Here is a 24,141-nt window from a genome sequence, read left to right on the forward strand (position 1 = left end):
ACTAAAAGCAGGTGCTTCCCCACCCATCTCTCTTGGATCAAGCAGTAAACAATTCTACCCACACAAGCATATAATTATTTGGATTAGTAAAAACCATGTAAATAAGATAAAAGTGCCATAAAGACAGAAACTCTTTGTGCTCTGGCATCTACAAACGCAGCTGTTGCTTAAGTTTTTTTCCCCTAAAACACATACTTTGTCTTTAAGCAAAAAACAGCTGTTTATTTCTCTCTCAGGATTTCCTAGCCTTGCACCAAAAAGAAGTCATGAGTAGAGAACATACAGGTCAAGGAAAAGGGCTGTCACTAAATTTGATGCTTTATCAGCCCAAGATCTTTGGAAAGTGTTCCAGTCAGCAGTCCAAGTCATCCCTGAGAAGTGCCTAGCAATACCCTCTGCAAAGGCATGAGGTATGCTATACACTGCTACTAACTCTTTTTTTTTTTTCCCCTTTTGGCTTTTTAGGGCCTCACCTGAAGAATATGGAAATTCCCAGGCTAGGAGTAGAATGAGACCTGCAGCTGCCAGCCTACACCATAGCCACAGCACTGCCAGATCCAAGCCACTTCTGCAACCTACACCATAGCTCATGACAATGCCGGATACTTAAACCACTGAGTGAGGCCAGGGATCGAACCCTCATCCTCATGGATACTAGTCGGGTTCATTACTGCTGAGCCACAATGGGAACTCGAAGTTTCCTCTTCTTAATCTGGGCTCCCACATGTCTCGTCATTTTGGTTCTCAAAATTACATCTTTTTTCCACACCTACTGAAAAGCACAGACCTAAATATATCATAAACCTAAATGTGGCCAATTAAAGGCTGTTTGTAAACCAACCCTTTGAAAGGAAGACAAAGGAACTAGTCCTTGTGGGCCACTGACTACTGGATAAGAGTTTTGTGTGTTCAAAAGAATGTGGAACATTCTCTTTCAAGAAAGGAAATAACTGTTTTGGCAACCAAAACAGTAACTTTGGATTTTTAACATTTTATTGAAGAAGCATTCAAACATGCAAAGGTAAAGAATACAATAAACTCCATGTACCTATCATCCATCCTCAATGATTATTAGCCTGTGGCCAATCCCATTTCATATATACCACCTGCCCTACTCCCAGATCATTCTGAAGCAAATGCCAGAAATGTCATCTATAAATTCATCCATGAATATTTCAGGATATGCCTCTAAAAAAATAAGAACTCTTTTTATTTAAAAGATAACTATAATATCATTACCACATTCAGAAAAAGGTAATTAATAATCCCTCAGTATCACCAAATAGATTAAGAGAATCTCCATTTTGGTCCACCTTTGGGGAAAACAGAGAATAGATGGCTAGCTTCTCTCTTGTAATTTTTTAACCTTATGTCTTAAAATAGCTACCTTCTAGACTTCCTAATTAGAAAATTACCCACATATTCTGCAGCAGTCCCTTTAAATGAAATTCAGTTATCAACACAATATATCCCCATGAGTTAGGGCTTTATTTGCATTCAATTCATAACAAATACCTTGGACTTTCAGTGATGAAGTTAAAGATCATCATAAACTACCTTTCACACTCATTCCTACTACCTATGCAAAACAGATAACCCACACACACTCAAAGACAGAGACAAAGAAACACCAAGACCTCAAGACACTGGACAGATAGACACAGAGGTAGAGACAGGACAAATTCACCAGAGAATAACATTGCTTTTAGCAGGAAATCACAAACTATTGTTGAGATTTATAAAAGATAACAGTCAATTTGCTAATTCCTACAAGATCAAAAATATAGAACCTTACAGATTACCAACAGTATTCCAATCGAATTCTGAGAATCAATGCCATAACCACTTACCCCATAAGGGAAAGGAAAAGGGGGACCCTTCTGGACATGCACAAAGATTTTGAAATTGTATAAGTTTTAGGTTCTGTCATAAACTCTGGAAAGGAAAGAATCATGATAATCTACTATATTTTTCCTTGTAGTCATACCCCTCGATTTAAATATCATGTAAAATACTGAACTCCAGAATTAAAAAGGATAAAATCTTGAATTTATACTATCCAAGTTTTGTCAATGGTTAAATTAGTTGAGAATATTCAGGTATGGATGATGGGATTTTAAGACTAAGAAAGGTTGTTCAAATGACCATACAAATATGTTCACATCCAATAGATAAGCAAAACAAGGGAGTTCAACTCAAGCAGATGATATGCGCATTAGACATGAGGACATACCCTCCTTATGTGAGAGCTGTTTATTACTAGTTAAAGTTTCCGGGGAGGAGGTTCCTGTTGTGGCTCAGTGGAAACCAATCTGACTAGGAACCATGAGGTTGCAGGTTTGATCCCTGGTCTCGCTCAGTGGGTTAAAGATCCGGTGTTGTCGTGAGCTGTGGTGTAGGTTGCAGATGCAGCTCAGATGTGACACTGTTGTGGCATAGGCCAGCAGCTACAGCTCCGATTCGACCCCTGGCATGGGAACTTCCATATGCCTTGGGTACAGCCCTAAAAAGCAAAAATAACATTTCCGGAGAACATGCTAGAAATCTAATTCCCTGGATTAAACAGCCAGTCCAGGATAATGGGTTTACTCATCTCTGATAGGGGACATGAAGAACCTTCCATTCCTAATATCTACCCAAAAGAATGAATGGAATGTAATTTCTTATACCACTTTACACACTATATTTATGCTTCAACCCCCTAGCAGAGGAACAACTATACAGTACATAATCAAAAAATATTGAGAGATTTTTTTTTTTCCTGAACTTTCAAATTTCTTCCAATTAACAAGTGAGCTATCAGGAGAAGAGACTTTCCTGCCTCTTTGAAAGAGTCTTATTGCTGCTCTACAGATACAGATTTACATTCCAGGACACCCTATATACAAAAACCTATTTCCTCCCTACCAACCTTCACCACCACCACCGTTCCCCAGCTTTTATGCCTTACACTAACACTCTTAAAAAAAAATTACTAATTGAGAAAATTTGTTGGATTTAATCAATCAATGCAGCATTCTTCTTTGCCTATAACAAAAAACACTCTGTCCCCTACATCCTGGCACTGCAAAGCCTGTAGTACAATCCCTGGAAGGAGAACAAAATCTTTGTGGCATACTAAGTACAGAGGACGGATTTCCTCCTCTGGACAGAGATAAATAAATAAACCAACACCAAAGTTAAGTCATACCCTGGGGGCTGGGGTGTAAGAGCAGATTCAATATGAATAATAAATAAGAGCTCTGGGCTATAGGCATGACAACAACTTAGGTCAGGAAAAATCTTTTAATAACACTAGATGGGAATAAATTTGATGTAGACGAGACATTATAATGAGCACAAAAACCTCCTCTATTTGCTAAGTCAGACTTGAAAGGCACTGTGGTTCAAAGGGACCAGAAAGGCAAACTAATATAAATTCTTCATTATCAATTTGAATGCAAGAATTTTGTTTGTTTGTTTGTTTGTTTTGTTTTGTTTTTTGCCTTTTTAGTGCCACACCAGCAGCACATGGAGGTTCCCAGGCTAGGGGCTGAATCAGAGCTACAGCTGCTGGGCACAGCCACAGCCACAGCCACAGCCACACTGGATCTGAGCCACGTCTGCCACCTACTCCACAGCTCATGCCAAAGTGGGCTCCTTAACCCACTGAGCAAGGCCAGGGAGTGAACCCAGAATCTCATGGCTCCTAGTTGGATTCGTTTCTGTTGTGCCACTATGGAAACTCCTGCATTCAAGATTTTGAGTCTGAGGAGTTCCTGTCATGGCTCCGTGGTTAATGAACCCAACTAGTATCCATGAGGATGAGGGTTCTATCCCTGGCCTCACTCAGCAGGTTAAGGATCTGGTGTTGTCGTGAGCTGTGGTGTAGGTCACAGACATGGCTTGGATCCTGTGTTGCTGTGGCTATGGTGAAGGCTGGTAGCTATAGCTCCAATTAGACCCCTAGCCTTCCTTAGGAACTTCCATATACCATGGGTGCAGCCCCAAAAAAGATTTTTTTTTTAATTTCTTTAAAAGATTTTGAGGCTGAAATTACTTTAGGGACTTAGTGGCAAGTAACACAGGAAAAGAAAAAGAAAACAACACACCAGTACATTTTACTGGACCAAAAGAAATGCATTATTACAAACAATGCATACAAACCACCAAACAGGGCTGGATGGTAACATGTACTACGGTACCTGATGAAGACCACAAGGCATAGGACTATTGACACACATTCATAAATCAGAAGAAAAAAGCAAAAATATTAAACAAAGACATAATTAAAAATGTGTTCACATAAGGCCAATAGTAAGTGCATTGTAAGGTGCAAGGTAAAGTACACAACTGGACAAAGAGCAGGGATATACATCTTTCATCTAGGTATGAAAGGCAGATCCCTCATCCAAACAACATATTAAAGGAAAGCTGGCTAGCTTCTGATTCATCTAGAGCATGTTTGTGGGTTTTTTGCCCTTAACAGTGGGTTATAGATATAAACAATTATCCTATAACATAAAGAATTTTAACTTTAAAGAATTGTGAGTTCCTGTCGTGGCGCAGTGGTTAACGAATCCGACTAGGAACCATGAGGTTGCGAGTTCGGTCCCTGCCCTTGCTCAGTGGGTTAACAATCTGGCGTGGCCGTGAGCTGTGGTGTAGGTTGCAGACGCGGCTCGGATCCCGAGTTGCTGTGGCTCTGGCGTAGGCCGGTGGCTACAGCTCCGATTCAACCCCTAGCCTGGGAACCTCCATATGCTGCGGGAGCGGCCCAAGAAATAGCAACAACAACAACAACAACAACAACAACAACAACAACAAAAAGACAAAAAGACAAAAAAAAATTAAAAAAATAAATAAATAAAAAATAAAGAATTGGTAAGTTTTATAGAGAATACTTCAAATTCAGGAAGTTTGGAATCTCTTGTTTTTTATTTTTTTATTTTTACTTATTTATTTATTTTGTTTTTGAGGGCCACACCCATGATATATGGAAGTTCCCAGGCTAGGGGTCAAATGAAAGCTATAGTTGCCGGGCTATGCCACAGCCACAGCAACTTGGGATCCGAGCCATCTCTGAGACCTACACCGCAGCTCAAGGCAATGCTGGAACCTTAACCCACTGAGCAAGACCAGGGATTGAACCCACATCCTCATGAATCCTAGTCAGGTTTGTTAACCACTGAGCCACGAAGGGAACTCATGGAGTCTCTTGTTTTTAAAAAAAATCTAGGAAATAATACTGTAAACCAACTATAATGGAAAAAATTTAAAAATCACTTAAAAAATTCTAAGAAATAAGAATTTTACATATCAAACTTAGCATTAAAGAATGCAAACTGGTCATGAGTATAGCAAAAGGAAATTATTTTTAGCCTCACCAATACTTCTCTAATTTTTTTTTTTTGTCTTTTTGCTATTTCTTGGGCCGCTCCCGTGGCATATGGAGGTTCCCAGGCTAGGGGTCGAATCGGAGCCGTAGTCTCTGGCCTACGCCAGAGCCACAGCAACGCAGGATCCGAGCCGCGTCTGCAACCTACACCACAGCTCGTTAACCCACTGAGCAAGGGCAGGGACCGAACCCGCAACCTCATGGTTCCTAGTCGGATTCGTTAACCACTGCGCCATGACGGGAACTCCATACTTCTCTAATTTTTAAATAGGAGGCAGAGAAAAACTAGGAACAAATATATAAAATTACACCCACAGAGGAAAAATAATACAGAATTATACCCACACTGGGACACCACAAAGTTAACATGTAACTTAACCACAGGACACCAGATAACTGCTCTGTTGAAAGAATTCCAGGTTTTCATTCTTCCTGCAGCAGATCATTCCCACCATCAACTATTCTCCCTGCCCTGCCCCACATCTCTCCCTCCCCTTACTAAATGAGGCATGAATGACTAGATTAGTAGACCAAAGTAGGAGACCAAAAGACATAACATGAAATTTTCTATTAAATAGGACAAGAGAACATAAAAAACAAAAGAAAAAAGAGAAGAAGAAGGCAATATTCAAAACTCCATAACCAAAACCCAAAAACTATTAAAAAACAATATGAACCCAGAAAAGCTGTGCTTATACTATGGCCCAGGCACCAAGAGAGAAGAAAAGCTGGGCCACCTTCCCAAAAACCTATTCTGCCATGCTAAACACTGTTAGGTCAATCATGGATCTAGATAGAGACAGCATTTTGAAAACTTCAAGAAGATAAATTTCTAATATAATTTCTGAAAGGTAGATGTGATTTGGTTTAAAAGGGATGTGTTATTGTTTTATTGTTATGTTCTTGTTTTGGGTACCAAGGGATCCAGGCAAAGTAGAACAACTATACAATGCAATGTCTACGAGGTAGGCATGGTTAAGTGTACCATCCGCCATCATAGCTGACAGGGAGAGTGCTTAGGGAAGAGAGGAAGGGGAAAGAAAGTATGAAATTAGTTTTTTAAATGTCTATAATCCTGCTTTTTAAAAGTGATTTAAGAAACACTATTGGGAATCACTTCAAGGCTTTAAGAAGAGAGTAACTTCAAAATAGCACTCCAGGGTAGTCTTAGGTTAGAACAAACGAAATAGGAAGATACTAGAGATGGAAAGGCAATTTAAGGATCTGGAGGGGGAAAATACTCTTTTTACTAAAATGTTGGGCAGAAAGATTTATTACTAGAAATATCATAGACTTGAGAGGAGGTAAAAGAGAAACGATAATCCCTGTAGTAGAATTCAGGCTATTTTCAGTCTTCCTCTTTACACTTCAGTATGCTTTCCAAAATGACTACAGTGCTTTTCTATATTTATAATAAAAACAATCATTCAAATAAAGAACAAACATGATGTGTATACACAGCCAGAGAATAATAAATAAATGCCCATGTGCCTACCACACAATTTAAGAAATGGGAAAATTGAGTTTGAGACTCCCCAATTGATTACATCCTCTCCCTTCCCTCTTCCAGAGGTAACCACTATCCTGAATTTTGTAAAAATCATTACTTTTTTCTCTGCAGTTTTGTCACGTGTATGCATTCCTGAATAAGATGTTGTTTAGCTCTGCCTATTTTTGATTTGTATGTGAATGGAATCGTAGTTTAGCAGTCACTTATAACTTGCTTTTTTCATTGAATGTACAGATCTTCCTTGACTTACAATGGGGTTACATTCCAATAAACCCACTGTAAGTTCAAAATACACCCTAACTTACTTACCAAACATCATAGACAAGCCTAGGGTACATGAAACATGCTCAGAGCATTTACATTAGACTAGAGCTGGGCAAAACCATCTAATACAAAGCCTACATCATTATAAAGTGTGTTGAATATCTGATGTAATTTATTGAGTATATACTGAAGGTGAAAAACAGAATGGTTGTATGGGTGCAGAATGGTTATAAGTGTATCAGTTGTTTACCCTTGTGATTGTGTGGCTGACTGATCTGCATCATAAGAAAGTATCATAACACATACCACCAGCCTGGAAAAAGATCAAAATTCAAATTCAACATAAGGGAGTTTCCGTCGTGGCTCAGCAGTTAACAAACCCAACTGGCATCCATGAGGATGCAGGTTCAGTCCCTGGCCTTGCACAGTGGGTTAAGGATCCAGCATTGCCGTGAGCTGTGGTGTAGGTCACAGGTACAGCTTAGATCTGGCGTTGCTGTGACTGTGACAAAGGCTGGCGGCTACAGCTCTGATTCGACCCCTAGCCTGGGAACCTTCATATGCCGAGGGTACAGTCCTAAAAAGACTAAAAGACAACAACAACAAAAAAACACAATTCAAAGTAAGGTTCCTACTGAATGCATATTGTTTTCACACCATCACAAAGTCAAAAAATTTTAAGTCAAACCATCATAAGTCGAGGAATGTGTGTAATGCTTTTGGGATTAATTCGAGTTGATATACGTAGCTGCAGGCTATTTATTTTCACTACTATATAGCATTTTACTCTGAGGATATAAACCATCTGTCAAGTCATTCTCCTATAGTTGGCATAGGTCAACTGTAATCACGAAAATACTATCTTAAACATTCTTAAACATATCTTCTGGTATGTACATACAAGGAAGTTTTCTACAGCAAATACTCAAAAGTAAATTAGTGAGTAGTAGGGTACCTGCTACTTCAATTTTACTTGACAAATGTAGACAAACTGGTTTCCTAAATAGCAGTATCAACTTAATTTATACCCAACAATGTATGTAAATTGTCATTATTCCACCTTTTAGGTAACAACTTTATCCAATCTTCCAATTTCTACAATATGAAGGTTATGATTAATTTACATTTCTTTTTCTTTCTTTTAAACAAGTGGCCGCACCTGTGGCATATGGAAGTCCCTGAGCTAGGGGTCAAGCCACAGCCACTGTAGAAGCAACGCCGGCTGAGTAGTTATGTTGTAAGCCACACTGGAAGTCCTAATTTACATTTCTTAGATTACTAAAGAGGGAAAGCCTTTTTCAAATGCTTAAAAGTCAATTGGGTTTCCCATTCTCAAAAACTCCTGTTTGTCTTTTACCCATTTTCCTGTTGACTCATTTTACCTTTTACTTATTCTTCATGGGAGTTCTTTCCTGGAGTTCTGTACCGGATGGCAATCTTTGTTGGTTATATATTGCAGATACTTTCTCTTGGTTTGTAGCTTTGTGTCTTTTACTATATTCATGGAATCATCTGATGAACAGAAGTTATTGAATTTTCTATAGTAGAATGCATCAAATTTTTTAACTTTGTATTTTTCATGATAGAGGAGTCATGATATTCTCCCACATTTTCTCCTAAAACTTAAAAAAACATTGTCTTTCACTTTTTTTGGCGGGGGGGGGGGCACAGTATTGGAAAGTTCCTGGTCTAAGGATTGCACCACAGCAGCAACCCCAGCTGCTGCAATGACAATGCCAGATCCTTAACTCGCTGTACCAAAAGAGAATTCCTATCTTTCACATTTTAGTCCTTAATTCATCTGAAATTCATGCTTTAGGTATAATATGAAATAGGGATCTAACTTATTTTTTTCTATACAGATAACCAATTCTCTAAGCATATTTATTGGAAAGTCTAAAACTGTAACTTTCAAATTACATGCATAATTTTTAAAATGCAAAAAATGCCTTCTACAACCAAGTATGTGCAAACTAGAGTCTAATTTTTAGCATATATTTAGCATTAAGGGATTAAAAAGCACTATGGGAGGGAAAAAAATTTAAGTTTTTAATATACTTCCAATATAGCAAAAGAGTCAGTGAAGAAAAAGAAATCTAATAGATAGATCAGGCAGTGATGTGCTGAGAAACATAAATCCTCAGAGTTATAAAGACCCAAAACACAGCCATTAATTCCTTAAGTCCACTTACTATCTATCATGAGCTTCTCTGAAAGAGTCCCAGGATATATCCTCAGCCCCTTTAGCTTGAAAAACAACTTCCTTTCTATACTTGATTGTCTCAGAAGGTGTCCCATAAGGTCTGATGGCCGGTTATCTTTATCTTTCTGTATTTTATAATTACATTGATTTATTTTAAAGTAACAAATTTGTTCCTGTGAAAAATGAAACAAACATAAGATTGTGACAGCCACTTTTCAAGAGTTCCATCTAAGTCAGTGAAGAAGATGACTAAGTCCTGACTAACCAAAGACATGGAAGGGGTTCATGTAAGTTCCGTCATCCCTTCCTGGTACATATGGGAGTTTCCAGTTTCAGAAGGTTCTTCTGCCAGGGATTTCTCCAGGTTTCGCTTCTCTCTAGCCAAGTAACTTGTCTTGTTTTTAGGGTTTTAATGCCATGAACCAGACTTCCCTTGGACTTGCTAACCAAAGAATCACTACGTTTCTTCTTTATCTAAAATTAGATACTTAATGTACCTTTCAGAAAATCAAGCCAAATTCTCTTTTGGATGGAATTCTCCCTGAATGGGCATAATCAGAAATGTTACAACCTGAAAAAAATCTAGTTTTTATTAAAATTTCCTATTTAAATTCTACAATTAACCAATAATTTATATTCTATATTTTGCTAAAAGTAATAATGCTTCCAAACAAATGGTGGGAAAAAAAGACATTTGTGACCCTAGTGGCCAAAGATCAGAAAACTCAGTTATATCTTCCCAAAGATATCTGTCTATCATGGACTAAAACTTAAAAGGGACATTGCTCAGGAAGTTCCCGTCATGGCGTGGTGAAAACCAATCTGACTGGGAACCATGAGGTTGTGGGTTCAATGTCTGGCCTCGTTCAGTGGGTTAAGGATCCGGTGTTGCCATGAGCTGTGGTGTAGGTCAGAGATGCGGCTTGGATCCTGTGTTGCTGTGGCTGTGGCCAGCAGCTGTAGCTCTGATTCGACCCTTAGCCTGGGAACTTCCATATGCCATGGGTACAGCCCTAAAAAGCAAAGAAAAGGGGGGGGGGGGACATTGTTCAAAACACTGTTTTGAGTCAGTTGTTACAAATTAAACTGGGAAATTCTCCTGGAGTTTTCAATCACAATTTCTACCCTCAACTATAAAAACCAAAAATTTAACAATGTGTCCCTTTGACAAACTAAGAGTTCAGACATCATAAGACTAGAAACTTACTGAAAACTCAAGCATACTCATGCAACCACAAATAATACATTGCATATCTGGACCAAGAAAACACAGAGAAGCTACATGTTGGAAAAGCAATGGAGAATGGACCCTTTATACATCCTAGTTTTTCTCTTTAGCAGCTTACCTAAAATATCTGAGTCAAAACTCTCTTACATAAGGCCATTTCATTTGTCTCTAAATAAATCCTGTTTCATTTTATTCAGAAATGAAAAAGTTAATGTCATAATGGGGGAGGTCCCATTGTGGTGCAGTGGAAACGAATCCATCTAGTATCCATGAGGATGCGAGTTCAGTCCCTGGCCTTGATCAGTGGGTGGGGGATCCCACATTGCTATGGCTGTGGTGTAGGCCAGCAGCTGTAGCTCTGATTTGACCTCTAGCCTGGGAACCTCCATATACCTCTGGTATACCTTAAAAAGCAAAAAAAAAAAAAAAAAAAAGAGTCAAAGAATGGGGTAGAGAACTGATACAAAGAATATACTACCGGAGTTCCTGTTGTGGCACCAGGGAAATGAATCTGACTAGTAACCATGAGGTTGAGGGTTCAATCCCCGGCCTCGTTCAGGGAGTTAAGAATCCGGCATTGCCAGCCATGAGCTGTGGTGTAGGCTGGCAGCTGTAGCTCCAATTTAACCCCTAGCCTAGGAACCTCCATATGCCATAGGTGCAGCCTTAAAAAGAAAAAAACAAAAAAAAATCTACTATTGGGACTTCCCATTGTGGTGCACTAGAAATGAATCCGACCAGTATCCATGAGGATGCAGGTTCAATCCCTGACTTCGGTCAGTGGGTTGGGAATCCCACATTGCCATGAGCTGTGGTGTAGGTTACAGATGCAGCTTGGATCCCACATTGCTATGGCTGTGGTGAGGGCGGCAGCTGTGGCTCTGACTCGACCCCTAGCCTGGGAACTTCCAAATGCCGCCCTAAAAAGGAAAAAAAAAAAAAAAGAATCTATTGGAGTTCCTGTTGTGGCTTAACAGTAACAAACCCAGCTAGTATCCATGAGGACTTAGGTTTAATCGAAGGATCCAGCATTACTGTGAGCTGCAGTGTAGGTCACAGATGCAACTCAGATCTCCAGTTGCCAAGAGCTGTAGCTCCGATTTGACACCTAGCCTGGGAACTTCCAAATGCCAAGGGTGAGGCCCTGAAAAGCAAAAAAAGCAAAAAAAAAAAAAGGTCTATTAAATATAACAATGGGAAACATTAGGAAATAGAAAATTTTAGTACTGGCTTCACTTTCTTTTTTTCGTTCTTTCTTTCTTTCTTTCTTTCTTTCTTTTTGGCGGCACCTCCACCTGTACCATGAAGAAGTTCTGGGGCCAGGGATCAAACCCGTGCCACAGCAGTTACACCACCAGATCTCTAAACCATTGAGCCACCAGGGAACTCCTGGATTTTCTTAACAGAGTTTGTTGCACCTAAAGATTATTATAATAAGTGCAGGAAGTCAGAAAGAGAAAAACAAATACTATTTGATGTCACTTATTTGTGGAATCTAAAATACGGTACAAATGAACCTATCTACAAAACAGTAACAGACTGACAAAGAGAACAGACTTGTTGGTTGCCAAGGGGTGGGGGGAAGGGAATGGGATGGACTGGGAGTCTGGAATTAGTAGATGTAAACTATTACATTTAGAATGGATAAGCAGTGAGGTCCTACTGTATAGCCCAGATAACTATATCCAATCTCTTGGGATAGACCATGATGGAAGATAATATAAGAAAGGGAATGTACCAAAATAGACATACAGACCAATGGAACAGAACAGAGAACCCAGAAATAAACCTAGACACCTATGGTCAATTAATCTTTGACAAAGGAGGCAAGAACATAAAATGGGAAAAAGACAGTCTCTTCAGCAAGTATTGCTGGGAAAACTGGACAGCAGCATGCAAATCAATGAAACTAGAACACACCCTCATACCATGCACAAAAACAAACTCAAAATGGCTGAAAGACTTAAATATAAGACAAGACACCATCAAACTCCTGGAAGAGAACATAGGCAAAGAATTCACTGATAGCAACCTTACAAATGTTTTCTCAGGTCACTCTCCCAAAGCAACAGAAATAAGAGTAAAATAAACTAATGGTAAAAACAAAAAATAAAAAAAAAAAAAACAATGGGACCTAATCAAACTGATAAGGTTTTGCACAGCAAAGGAAACCAAAAAGAAAACAAAAAGACAACTTACAGAATGGGGGAAAACAGTTTTAAACGAAGCAACTGACAAGGGCCTCATCTCTAAAATATACAAACAACATATACAACTCAAAAGTAAAAAAGCCAGCAACCCAAATGAAAAATGGGCAAAAGACCTGAATAGACATTTCTCCAAGGAAGATACACAGATGGCCAACAAGCACATGAAAAAATGTTCAACATCCCTGATTATTAGAGAAATGCAAATCAAAACTACCACAAGAAACCACCTCACACCTGTCAGAATGGCCATCATTCATAACTCCACAAATAACAAATGCTGGAGGGGTGGAGAAAAGGGAACCCTCCTGCACTGTTGGTGGGAATGTAAGCTGGTACAGCCACTATGAAGAACAGTATGGAGGTACCTTAGAAAACTATACATAGAACAACCATAAGACCCAGCAATCCCACTCTTGGGCATATATCCAAACAAAACTTTCCTTGAAAAAGACACATGCACCCGCATGTTCACTGCAGCACTATTCACAATAGCCAAGACATGGAAACAACCCAAATGTCCATCGACAGATGATTGGATTAGGAAGATGTGGTATATATACACAATGGAATACTACTCAGCCACAAAAAAGAGCAAAATAATGCCATTTGCAATAACATGGATGGATCTAGAGACTCTCATACTGAGTGAAGTAAGTCAGAAAGAGAAAGACAAATACCATATGATATCACTTTTACCTGTAATCTAATATACGGCACAAACAAAACTTGCCACAGAAAAGAAAACCATGGACTTGGAGAATAGACCTGTGGTTGCCAAGGGGGAGGGGGAGGGAGTGGGATGGATGGGGTGCTTGGGGTTAATAGATGCAGACTATTGCCCTTGGAATGGATTAGAAATGAGATCCTGCTGTGTAGCACTGGGAACTATGTCTAGTCACTTATGATGGAGCATGATAATGTGAGAAAAAAGAATGTATGTGTAACTGAGTCACCATGCTGTATAGCAGAAAATTGACAGAACACTGTAAACCAGCTGTAATGGAAAAAAATAAAAATTATTACATAAAAATAAATATTAAAAAAAAGAAAGCGAATGTACCACGCATATGACTGGATCACTCTGCTGTACAGCAGAATTGGCACAACACTATAAATCAACTATACTTTAATAAAAGAAAGAAAGGGAGAATTTGCTGCTAAATTTAGCTTTAATACAAAATTTGTTAATTCCATGAAAAATGGTTGTTTATTCTTTCAAAGTGAAAATTCAGTATTAGTTTTGCAGATAAATACTCAAAGTCTAGGCACATTTGAATAGCATCCTGTCAAACTGAACAGAATTATACGGGCAAAAGGTTCAGAAAAACAGACTACCCAAACCAAATAGGATTCTTTGAAGCAAGTAAAACTAAGCATATTTATCCTTTGGACTAAACCACAGGCAGATAATTTAGTCACAAATTCTTTAGCATCACTCTAAATAACTAAACCACCTTAATATTGATCATTTGGCCACCGACTGTTAGTGAGAAGAAAAAAATCTGAAGTACTTACCTTGAGAGCACAAAAGATGCAGGAATCTCCCATGCATTTGTGAGTTGTAAGCTGCCTAAAGCTACGTCGGAAGATGTCCAAGTGCCATAAAACCTAAAAAATGGGAAAATACTTCATTATTCTACCAAAAAAAACCATTTTTAAGATTTATTTATTGCCTCTTTTTTAGAGTCATACCCACAGCATATGGAGGTTCCCAAGCTAGGGGTCCAACTGGAGCTGCAGCTGCTGGCCTGCACCACAGCCACAGCCACACAGGATCTGAGCCAAGTCTGCGACCTACACCACAGCCCATGGCAATGCCAGATCCTTAACCCACGGAGCAGGGCCAGGGATCGAACCTACCCACATTTAATTTTAAATTTAAGAGGTCAAGCAAACATAGGTAATGATTTCAGAAGATATCATGACTCCAAAAGAAAAGCTAATTCTAGTGTATTTTTTAAAATGTCAGGGAGTTCCCATCATGGCTTAGCAGTAACAAACCCAACAAGTATCTATGAGGATGCGGGTTTCGATCCCTAGCATTGCTCAGTGGCTTAAGGATCCAGGGTTGCTCGTGAGCTGTGGTGTAGGTCGCAGACATGGCTCGAGTCTGGTGTGGCTGTGGCTATGGCATAGGCCGGCAGCTACAGCTCTGATTTGACCCCTAGCTTGGGAACTTCCATTTGCCACAGGTGTGGCCCTGAAAAAAAGACCAAAAAAAAAAGTCAAAAGAAGAGACGTATCTAACAAGAGCAACAGATGACCATATTCTGGAAAAGATACTAATTTGAGCACAAAGTAGGTCACTCAGAGAAAATACGGTATGACATACTAAAATGTGACCATAAAGAGGAAGTTTATGGGTTAAAAACTGCAGAATAGGTGCTCCAGTCATGGCGCAGTGGAAACAAATCCAACTAGGAACCATGAGGTTGAGGGTTTGATCCCTGGCCTTGCTCAGTGAGTTAAGGATCTGGTTTTGCCGTGAGCTGTGGTGTAGGTCGCAGACACGGCTCGGATCTGGCATTGCTGTGGCCGTGGCGTAGGCCGGCAGCAACAGCTCCAATTAGACCCCTAGCCTGGGAACCTCCGTATGTCACAGGTGTGGCCCTAAAAAAAAAAAAAAAAAAATGCTGCAGAATAAGAATTTATTTTAATGGTCCACATGGGAAAAGCAAAAATATTTTAAAAGTTATTTAGAACCTTGAAATATAAAGTGGAATTTTGTCTTCATTAGACTTCTCAATTTTTGGACATTTCTGAGAAAGGTGTGACCTCATTAAGTGAATAAAAAAACAATGGAGTGATATCAACAGTGATGAATTTATTCATAATATGTAACCTTGATATGATGTGATGAGAAAGCACTTTACTTTTATGGTCTTCCTCTCAAAAACCCATAACAAATCTAATCATGAGAAGAACATTAGACAAATTCCAATAGTGGGATCCTACAAAATACTTGATTAGTATTCTTCAAAACTGTTACAATTACCCAAAACAAGGAAATTTTAAGAAACTATCACAGTCAAGAGGAGCCTAAAGAAACATGAGAAGTAAATTTATTTATTTATTTTTCCTTTTTAGGGCTGAACACACCACATATGGAGGTTCCCAGACTAGGGGTTGAATTGGAGCTACAGCTGCCGGCCTATGCCACAGCCACAGCAACATCAGAACCAAGCTGCATCTTCGACCTACACCACAGCTCAGGACAATACCAGATCCTTAACCCACTGAGCAAGGTCAGGGATGGTACCTGCAACCTCATGGTTCCCAGTCAGATTCATTTCTGCTGCACCATGACAGGAACTCCAACAAGTAAATTTAAATGTGGTTTCCTGGATGGGATTCTGGAATACAAAAAGATACTACATAAAAAACTCAGGAAATGTGGAGTTCCCGTCGTGGCTCAGTGGTTAACAAACCAACTAGTATCCATGAGGGAGCAGGTTTGATCGCTGGCCTCGCTCAGTGGGTTAAGGATCTGACGTTGCCATGAGTTGTGGTGTTGGTCGAAGATGCGACATGGAGCCCACGTTGCTGTGGCTGTGGTGTAGGCCAGCAGCTGTAGCTCCAATTCAACCCCTAGTCTGGGAACATCCAATTCGACGGGTGCAGCCCTAAAAAGACAAAAAATAAAAAACCTCAGGAAATCTGAATAAACTTTGGACTTAGTTTAAAAAGAGGAGTTCCTGGAGTTCCCGTCATGGCGCAGTGGTTAACGAATCCGACTAGGAACCATGAGGTTGCGGGTTCGATCCCTGGCCTTGCTCAGTGGGTTAACGATCCGGCGTTGCCGTGAGCTGTGGTGTAGGTTGCAGACGTGGCTCGGATCCCGCGTTGCTGTGGCTCTGGTGTGGGCTGGCGGCTACAGCTCCGATTCAACTCCTAGCCTGGGAAATTCCATATGCCGCAGGAGCGGCCCAAGAAAAGGCAAAAAGACAAAAAAAAAAAAGAGGAGTTCCTGTTGTTGTGGCTCAGCAGAAAAAGAATCTGACTAATATCTATGAGGATGGAGGATTGAAATCTTGGCCCCGCTCAGTAGATTAACGATTTGGCGTTGCCGTGAGCTGTGGTATAAGTCACAGACATGGCTCAGATCTGGCATTGCTGTGGCTGTGGTGCAGGCCAGCAGCTATAGCTGTGATTCGACCCTAGCCTGGGAACCTCCATATGCTACAAGTGTGGCCTTAGAAAAAAAAGACAAAAAAATTTAAAAAATAAAAAGATACAGTGTAATATATATAAGCATAAACACCTTAGGAAGCCCCCTTTACCAAGAAAACATTTAAATGGCATGATATATGAAAAAGCACTACACCCTAAACAAAACGAAAAGACAACCCACAGAATGGGAGAAAATCTTTACAAATGAATCAACTGACAAGGGATTCATCTCCAAAATTTATAAACACCTTCTGCAGCTCAATACCAAAAAAACAAAAAAAAAAATCAAAAAATGGGCAGAAGATCTAAACAGACAGTTCTCCAAAGAAAACATGCAGATGGCCAAAAAAGACATGAAAAGATGTTTAACATCACTCATTATCAGAGAAATGCAAATCAAAACAACAATGAGGTACCACCTTACACCAGCCAGAATGGTCATCATCCAAAAGTCTACAAACAGTAAGTGCTGAAGAGGGTGTGGAGAAAAAGGAACCCTAGTACACTGTTGGTGGGATTGAAAATTGGTGCAACCACTGTGGAAAACAGTATGGAGATTCCTCAGAAAACTAAACATAGAACTACCATTCGATCCAGCAATTCCACTCCTGGGCATCTATCCAGAGAAAACCACAACTTGCAAAGACACATGTACTCCAATGTTCATTGCAGCACTATTTGCAATAGCCAATACATGGAAACAACCTAACTGTCCATCGACAGAGGAGTGGATCAAGAAGATATGGTACATATATACAATGGAATATTACTCAGCCATAAAAATGAATGAAATACCAGCGTTTTTAGTAACGTGAATGGACTGAGAAATTATCATGCTAAGTCAGCCATACAATGAGACACCAAAATCAAATGCTTTCACTGACATGTGAAATTTGAAAAAAGGACAGACTGAACTTCTTTGCAGAACAGATGCTGACTCACAGACATTGAAAAACTTATGGTCTCCAGAGGAGACAGTTTGTGGGGTAGGGGGATGTGCTCGGGTTATGGGATAGAAATCCTGTGAAACTGGATGGTTATGATCATTACATAACTACAGATGTGATAAATTAATTTGAGTAATAAAAAAAAAGAGAAAAAAAAGAAAAAGAAAAAAAGCACTACACTTTTGCAGCCCCAGATCATAGCACACTTCTGGAGCTTCTTCTTACTTAAGTGTCCATAGATACTTATTTCCAAAAGTTCTCTGAAACATGCTACACTCCCAAATAAGTAACATCTTTTTATAACAAACATAATGGGTTCAACATATCTGTGGTGAACATAGCTTTCATATGAAAAGTTAAATATTAGCTCATAAAAACAATAATTTTCAACTTGTAACATGATTATTATAGGCACCCCAAAGCTATCAATGACTCAGTCTTCAAGTATAGGTAGAGGAGTGTGTGTGTGTGTGTGTATGTACATTATATGTTTTAAATGTCACTGGCAATTAGAACATAAAGTCATAAATATTATTGTTTCAATTGACAAAAAAAAATATCATATAAAACTAACAGAATTATAAAAATGGTTCACTGGTGCCCTAGTGATTAAGGATCCAGCATTGTCACTGCTGTGGCTCATGGTCACCTCTGTGGCTTGGGTTCAATCCGTGGCCAAGGAATTTCTGCATGCCGCATGTGCAGCCAAAAAATAAAAACAAAAAAAAAAGGACTATAGCCATGAAGGAGGTAAACACAAACATATCTACATCAACACTCTTTTTGCCTACTTTTCAAATTACGAAAGTATTACTAATGCAAAGTAACTCAAATTGCTAATATGCATCACCTGGAAAAAAAAAAGTTTAGGCATTCCCATTGTGGGGCAGCAGAAATGAATCTGACTAGGAACTATGAGGTTGCAGGTTAAATCTCTGGCCTCACTCAGTGGGTTAAAGATCCAGCATTGCTGTGAGCTGTGGTGTAGGTCACAAAGGTGGCTCAGATCTGGTGTTGCTGTGGCTGTGGCCGACAGCTGTAGCTCCGATTAGACCCCTAGCCTGGGAGCCTCCATATGCCTAGGGTTCAGCCCTAAAAAGCAAAAAAAAAACCTAGCCAACTCCACCAATTTGTGGTAGTAATTAGGGAAGGTACTTAAACTCTTTCTATAGGCTAGAAAGAGTTTAAGTACCATTGTCTTTAAACTTTGTCTTTAAACTCTGTCTATAGGCTAGGACAGCAAAGAATTTTTTAATATTTTCAAATAAAAATTTGAAAACAGAGAGTATGAATCTTCAATCACATTAATAAGCTTGACAATGAAATTGTGCCATTTAAACAACAAGAATGGATTTGAAGGGTAGTATGCTAAGTAAAATAAGTCAGATAAAGAAAGATAAATACTGTATGATATTACTGATATGTGGAATCTAAAAAATAAAATAGACTAGTGAATATAACAAAAAAGAGACCCACAGATACAGACAGAGAACAAACTAGTGGTTAACAGTGGGGAGAGGGAAAGAGGTAGGCAAGACAAGGTTAGGGGATTAAGAGGTATAAGCTATTATGTATAAAATAAGTAAGCTGGAGTTCCCATCATAGCACAGCAGAAATGAATCCGACTAGGAACCATGAGGTTTCAGGTTCGATCCCTGGCCTTGCTCAGTGGGTTAAGGATCCGGAGTTGCCGTGAGCTGTGGTGTAGGATGCAGACGTGGCTCGGATCTGGCATTGCTGTGTCTGTGGTGTAGGCCGACAGCAACAGCTCCAATTCGACCCCTAGCCTGGGAATCTCCATATGCCGTTAGTGTGGCCCTAAAAAGGACAAAAAAGGTAAAAATAAAATAAAATAAATAAGCTACAAGGATATATTATACAACACATGAAATATAGCCAATATTTTATAGTAACTATAAATCAAGTACAACTTTAAAAATTGTGAATCACTCTGTTGTACACCCAAAACCTATATAATGTTGTATATCAAATTTACCTAAAATTTTTACAATACACATTTTTACCCTACTAGGAAAGCTGAACATGACTGTGGTATTAGTTAATAATTTTAGTAATTTTAGATAATTTTTTAAAGTGTCATAAAGTTATTGAGATTATGAAGTTCTTTTCAGTCCTTCTGTAGTAGAGATATACAATGAAGTAGTTAAAGATCACATGATGCATAGCATAAAATAATTCAGCAAAAAAGGGGAAGAGGGATGAATTAGAATGGCAAATGCTATTATTACTGAATTCGGTTGATATGTGCATTGAAGATTCATAATCCAAAATAAGTAAGTAAGTAAGCTTGACAAGATTCTTGTATTACAAATGAGAAAACTAAAACATTATTACAAGGGTGGTCTATAGAAAGTTTGAAACTAGAACCCAGTTCTCCTAATTCCTAAATCCAGTGTTTTCTATACTAAATACATTGTCCTGCCTTTTTTTTTCTCTCATAACAATTTATTTTCCCATACATTTGAGGTGTAAAGCTAATATTTTACCGAAGCATAATTATTTTGGGTGGCAAATTTCATTTACTTTTACTCTGAAGAGTAGAAAAAAGGAGAAAGTAATTACTTGAAAGTTAGGCCAAGGGGGGCCCTGAATGGGCAGGTCAGGCAGACAGACAGGAAGCTTTGGGATTCTGAAACCACTAAGGTGGCAAGCAAGACCAAAAGGGAAAATCTAGAGGAGATAATCACCGAAAGAGAATTTATCTTCTACTAACTCTGGGTAAGCATTTCTGACCAGACACCAAGCATCAGCCACTATGGGAGAGTTCAGAGGAAAGAGATGAAGACCATAGACTGGACCCCAATCAGTATGTGTGCCGACAGCCTGAATAATTATGAGACAAGAATAACATTCCTGACAATCTTTGACTTTGGAAAGAATTTTTTTTTTCTACACTAGAGGAAAGCAACTAGAGTGATGAGACACCTTGGTCTCAAATAGATAAAAAAAAGAAACAGAGACTGTTCAGGAAAAAAGTCAATAAACAAATAATAAGATCATCTTGTCCACATACCTCCCTTTTAGGCAGATGAGTAGTAGTTATAACAGTTATTATTTCTAGTATCTAATATCTCCTCTTTACAAAAGAAGTAACTGAAACTAAAAGAGAGAAAGTGCCAGCCCACAATCACACAGGTGAACTTATAAAAAAATGATCTTAGGCTGCTGACTTCAAACAGAGACTATCAAGCATTATATTTAAAAGAGTAATAAATATAGCTTCAGCAATTGAAAATCAAAGTTCACCAAAAAGAAATTACCCTTACCTGCAAGGCACTGTTGAGAAAGCAGCTATTTTGTCCTGGCTCATTGCTGAGGCCTTTGCTGGGGGCTATGGAGGTTGAGCTTCGAGGAGCAAACATCCCTTGGACACTGCCACGGCTCCCTGAAAAATAATTTCTCTTCCAAGACATTATTGTTCACATTTAACCTGAAAACACAGAGAAGGTTTTGTATCTTTTAGGGAGGGCGTTTCTTGTCTGCTGAAGTCTTTAATATAAAGAGAATCCAGAATTGAACAAATTTATGTTGAAAGACTTTAAATTTACAACCTTTCAAAAATATCATACATGTAGGTCAAGGAACTCAGGTATCCTTAGATCCACATGACAGAGCTGTCCTCTGCTTGATTCAAGCAATGCCCAAAATTTAACATGGTACAAGAGAAATCTTTAAGTGTTGCTGCTTCCTTCTATTTTTCTTGAACTGCCTTCATAAAATTCTTGTGAAGTGGCTGTAATCTTCAACTCCAATAGAATGCAGGATCAGGGCAGGATATGTCCTTTAGGCTTGTTTATAATGCTTCTTGTAGACTGAAGATTTTTCCAACTCAAAGGAGAGGCAGACAGAAAGCAAGAATCCACCACAACCTTCCTTCCTTCTATTGCCTTGTCCCATCATCCTCTGAAATAAAAATCCACGTTCAAAGTAACTGACATAGATTCCACAAAGCAAAGAAGCTTGTGAAAAATATACGGAGTTCCTGTTGTTGTTGCTCTGCTGCTGTTTTTAAATATACACCCGAACATCTTCTATTATTCCATCCAGAACTTCAGAAAGTCTCTTCTCTTTTCCTCTGTGACTAGACTACCCAGCTGTGCCAGAGAGCTTTAACAGAAAGAAAAAAAAAAAAAAATCAAAAGCTTGCGTCACTTAATGACCCTACTAGCTTTGTGCTGTTCTGCCAAGATCAACGTTGCCTCACTTCTCACTATAAACTTGAAACCTTGGCAAACAATGCCCCCTCCCACCAAAAAAAAAAAAAAAAAAAGCCCAAAAAACAAAAAACCTAACAACAACAAAAAGGAGAAACACTCAATCCAAAGAAGTGGGGAAAGATGTGAGCAGCTTTGCTTTCATAGGAGACTTCTCTGAAATTTTCTAGGAGAAGCTGATCTAGACAAAAGTAAAAATCAAATACAAATTTTCTAAAATCAAGCTAACAAAAAAATTACCAAGAAAAAAACCAAAGTAAAAAACCAAAGTTTTTACATAACAAAGTAAAAAAGTTTCTTCTGAATATGGTGATTAAAGAAATTTGTAAAGGTGTTTTACATGATCATGGCTATAAAGTCTATTTAAAGGTGGGTGGGGCAAATCATCTGTTGAGACTCTGTTCTGAGCAAAGATGTCCCATCTCAGATAAACATTCATGGTGGGTGAACCATATGTCCTTAACATCCAGTCCTAAAGAACTAAATCTTCTTCTGCCCTGTTTGTTTGTATGTTACATTTTTTTGCCAGAGGATCAGAGAGATAATTTGGGTTACAAATCACTTAATCTTCAGATTATATCCAGGGCACTCACAATCAGAGGCTATCCATTGACCAACATTAGTTTTCAACTAATTAAAATGCAAGTGAGGCAATAAGGAAAAAGTTCTTTGCAAGGAAATGCTTTCAATATCCAGCTTTAAGTTTTCCTATAAGGCTGCCATTTCCACACAAGGAAAAAATTAAGAATGTTGAATATTAAATTTGGTTTCTAACAAGTTTCCCAAGCTTCTCCTTCCTTCTCACCATCATATAGAAAACCTAAAAAATAAAAAATGTGGAGATCCTGCTGTGGTGTAGTGGGTTAAGAAGCCTACTGGAGTGGCTCAGGTCACTCCAGAGGTGTGGGTTCAATCCCCAGCCCAGGGCAGTGGGTTAAGGATCCTGCACTGCTGCAGCTGTGGCATAGGTCATAGCTACACAGCTCGGATTTGATCCCTGGCCTAGGAACTTTCATATCCCGTGGGGGTGGCCATTTTAAAAAAAAAAGCAAAAATGCTATAACATCTTAATTATTTTTAGATCACATAGCATTGTCCACAGTGTATGCAGTAGAAAAACTAAGGCACAGCAACATTAAATGGTTGCACAAGACTGTTCTTTCCCATCTCAAAATTCCCAGACTATTTATAATGTACAAGTCACTATTAAAGTATTTGATTATACATTATAGTGTCTTATTATTCTAGTTGTTTTGATTACTCTCCATTTTATATGGTGTCAGTCATATGTCCTGACTATAATTGTATGAAATGAAATACTAATTAGTTAGACATGTGCTAAATACAATACTTACATTCTTTATTTAATCTTCACAACAGCCCTATCATGTAAATATTAACAGATCCACTTAAGAGTTAACGGGAGGTTTAAAGACATTAACTTTGCCCAAATCAAAGCTGGTAAGTGGTAGAGCTAGAATTTTTGGACTACTTACTATGACTTAGGTATTTTATTATACTATTCCAAAAGCTCCTGTCACAGTGCTAGTCTAGTCATAAGGAGGCACTCTATAAATACTGCCTGATGATTAGTATATAGTACAAGGAAGAATACCATGTCTTCCATACAGACTGTGGAGAGACCCTCAACTCTCTGCACACACCCTAAAACACACCTCATTCAAGGCCACTTAGCAACTTCCAACAAGATATGCAGCATTCCTTCAGCTCAACTGCTGCAAAGGAATGACAAGCACCAAGCCTCCACTTTGCTCAAAGCCAAAAAGACTTGGCAGGCAGGTGGGGTTTCCAGTATCTGCATTAAGAGCTCACTGAAACTCAGCCTGCCCTATGATACACACCCCAGAATTCAGGGAGCAAAGGAAAAAAGGCAGTGGTAGAAAAAAAAGATTCTCTGAATGGCAACATTATGTAGGGTAAGGCAAAAAGCTCTCACACTTGAGCTAGGTGTGTCAGAAACCAGAGGTAAGAGCCAA

The 24,141-nt window shown here is 38.9% G+C and overlaps 1 protein-coding gene across 19 annotated transcripts in view; it reads right to left on the reverse strand.

Moving 5' to 3' along the window:
• The window catches only part of USP54 (ubiquitin specific peptidase 54), a 139,965-nt gene that overhangs the window by 48,388 nt on the left and 67,436 nt on the right, over positions 1 to 24,141 (reverse strand). For 18 of the 19 annotated variants that reach the window (XM_047759711.1, XM_047759714.1, XM_047759713.1 and 15 more), the window contains exons 2-3: positions 21,197 to 22,037; positions 14,308 to 14,400 (exon numbers count right to left, since the gene is read on the reverse strand). In XM_047759711.1, coding sequence (XP_047615667.1) covers positions 14,308 to 14,400; positions 21,197 to 21,343 — 240 coding nt within the window. In that variant the 5' untranslated portion in view covers positions 21,344 to 22,037. The remainder of the gene's footprint in view (positions 1 to 14,307; positions 14,401 to 21,196; positions 22,038 to 24,141) is intronic. The other variant, XM_047759704.1, reaches the window with a different exon arrangement.

The sequence above is a fragment of the Phacochoerus africanus genome, chromosome 15, assembly GCF_016906955.1.
Source record: "Phacochoerus africanus isolate WHEZ1 chromosome 15, ROS_Pafr_v1, whole genome shotgun sequence".
Classification (NCBI taxonomy): Eukaryota; Metazoa; Chordata; class Mammalia; order Artiodactyla; family Suidae; genus Phacochoerus; species Phacochoerus africanus.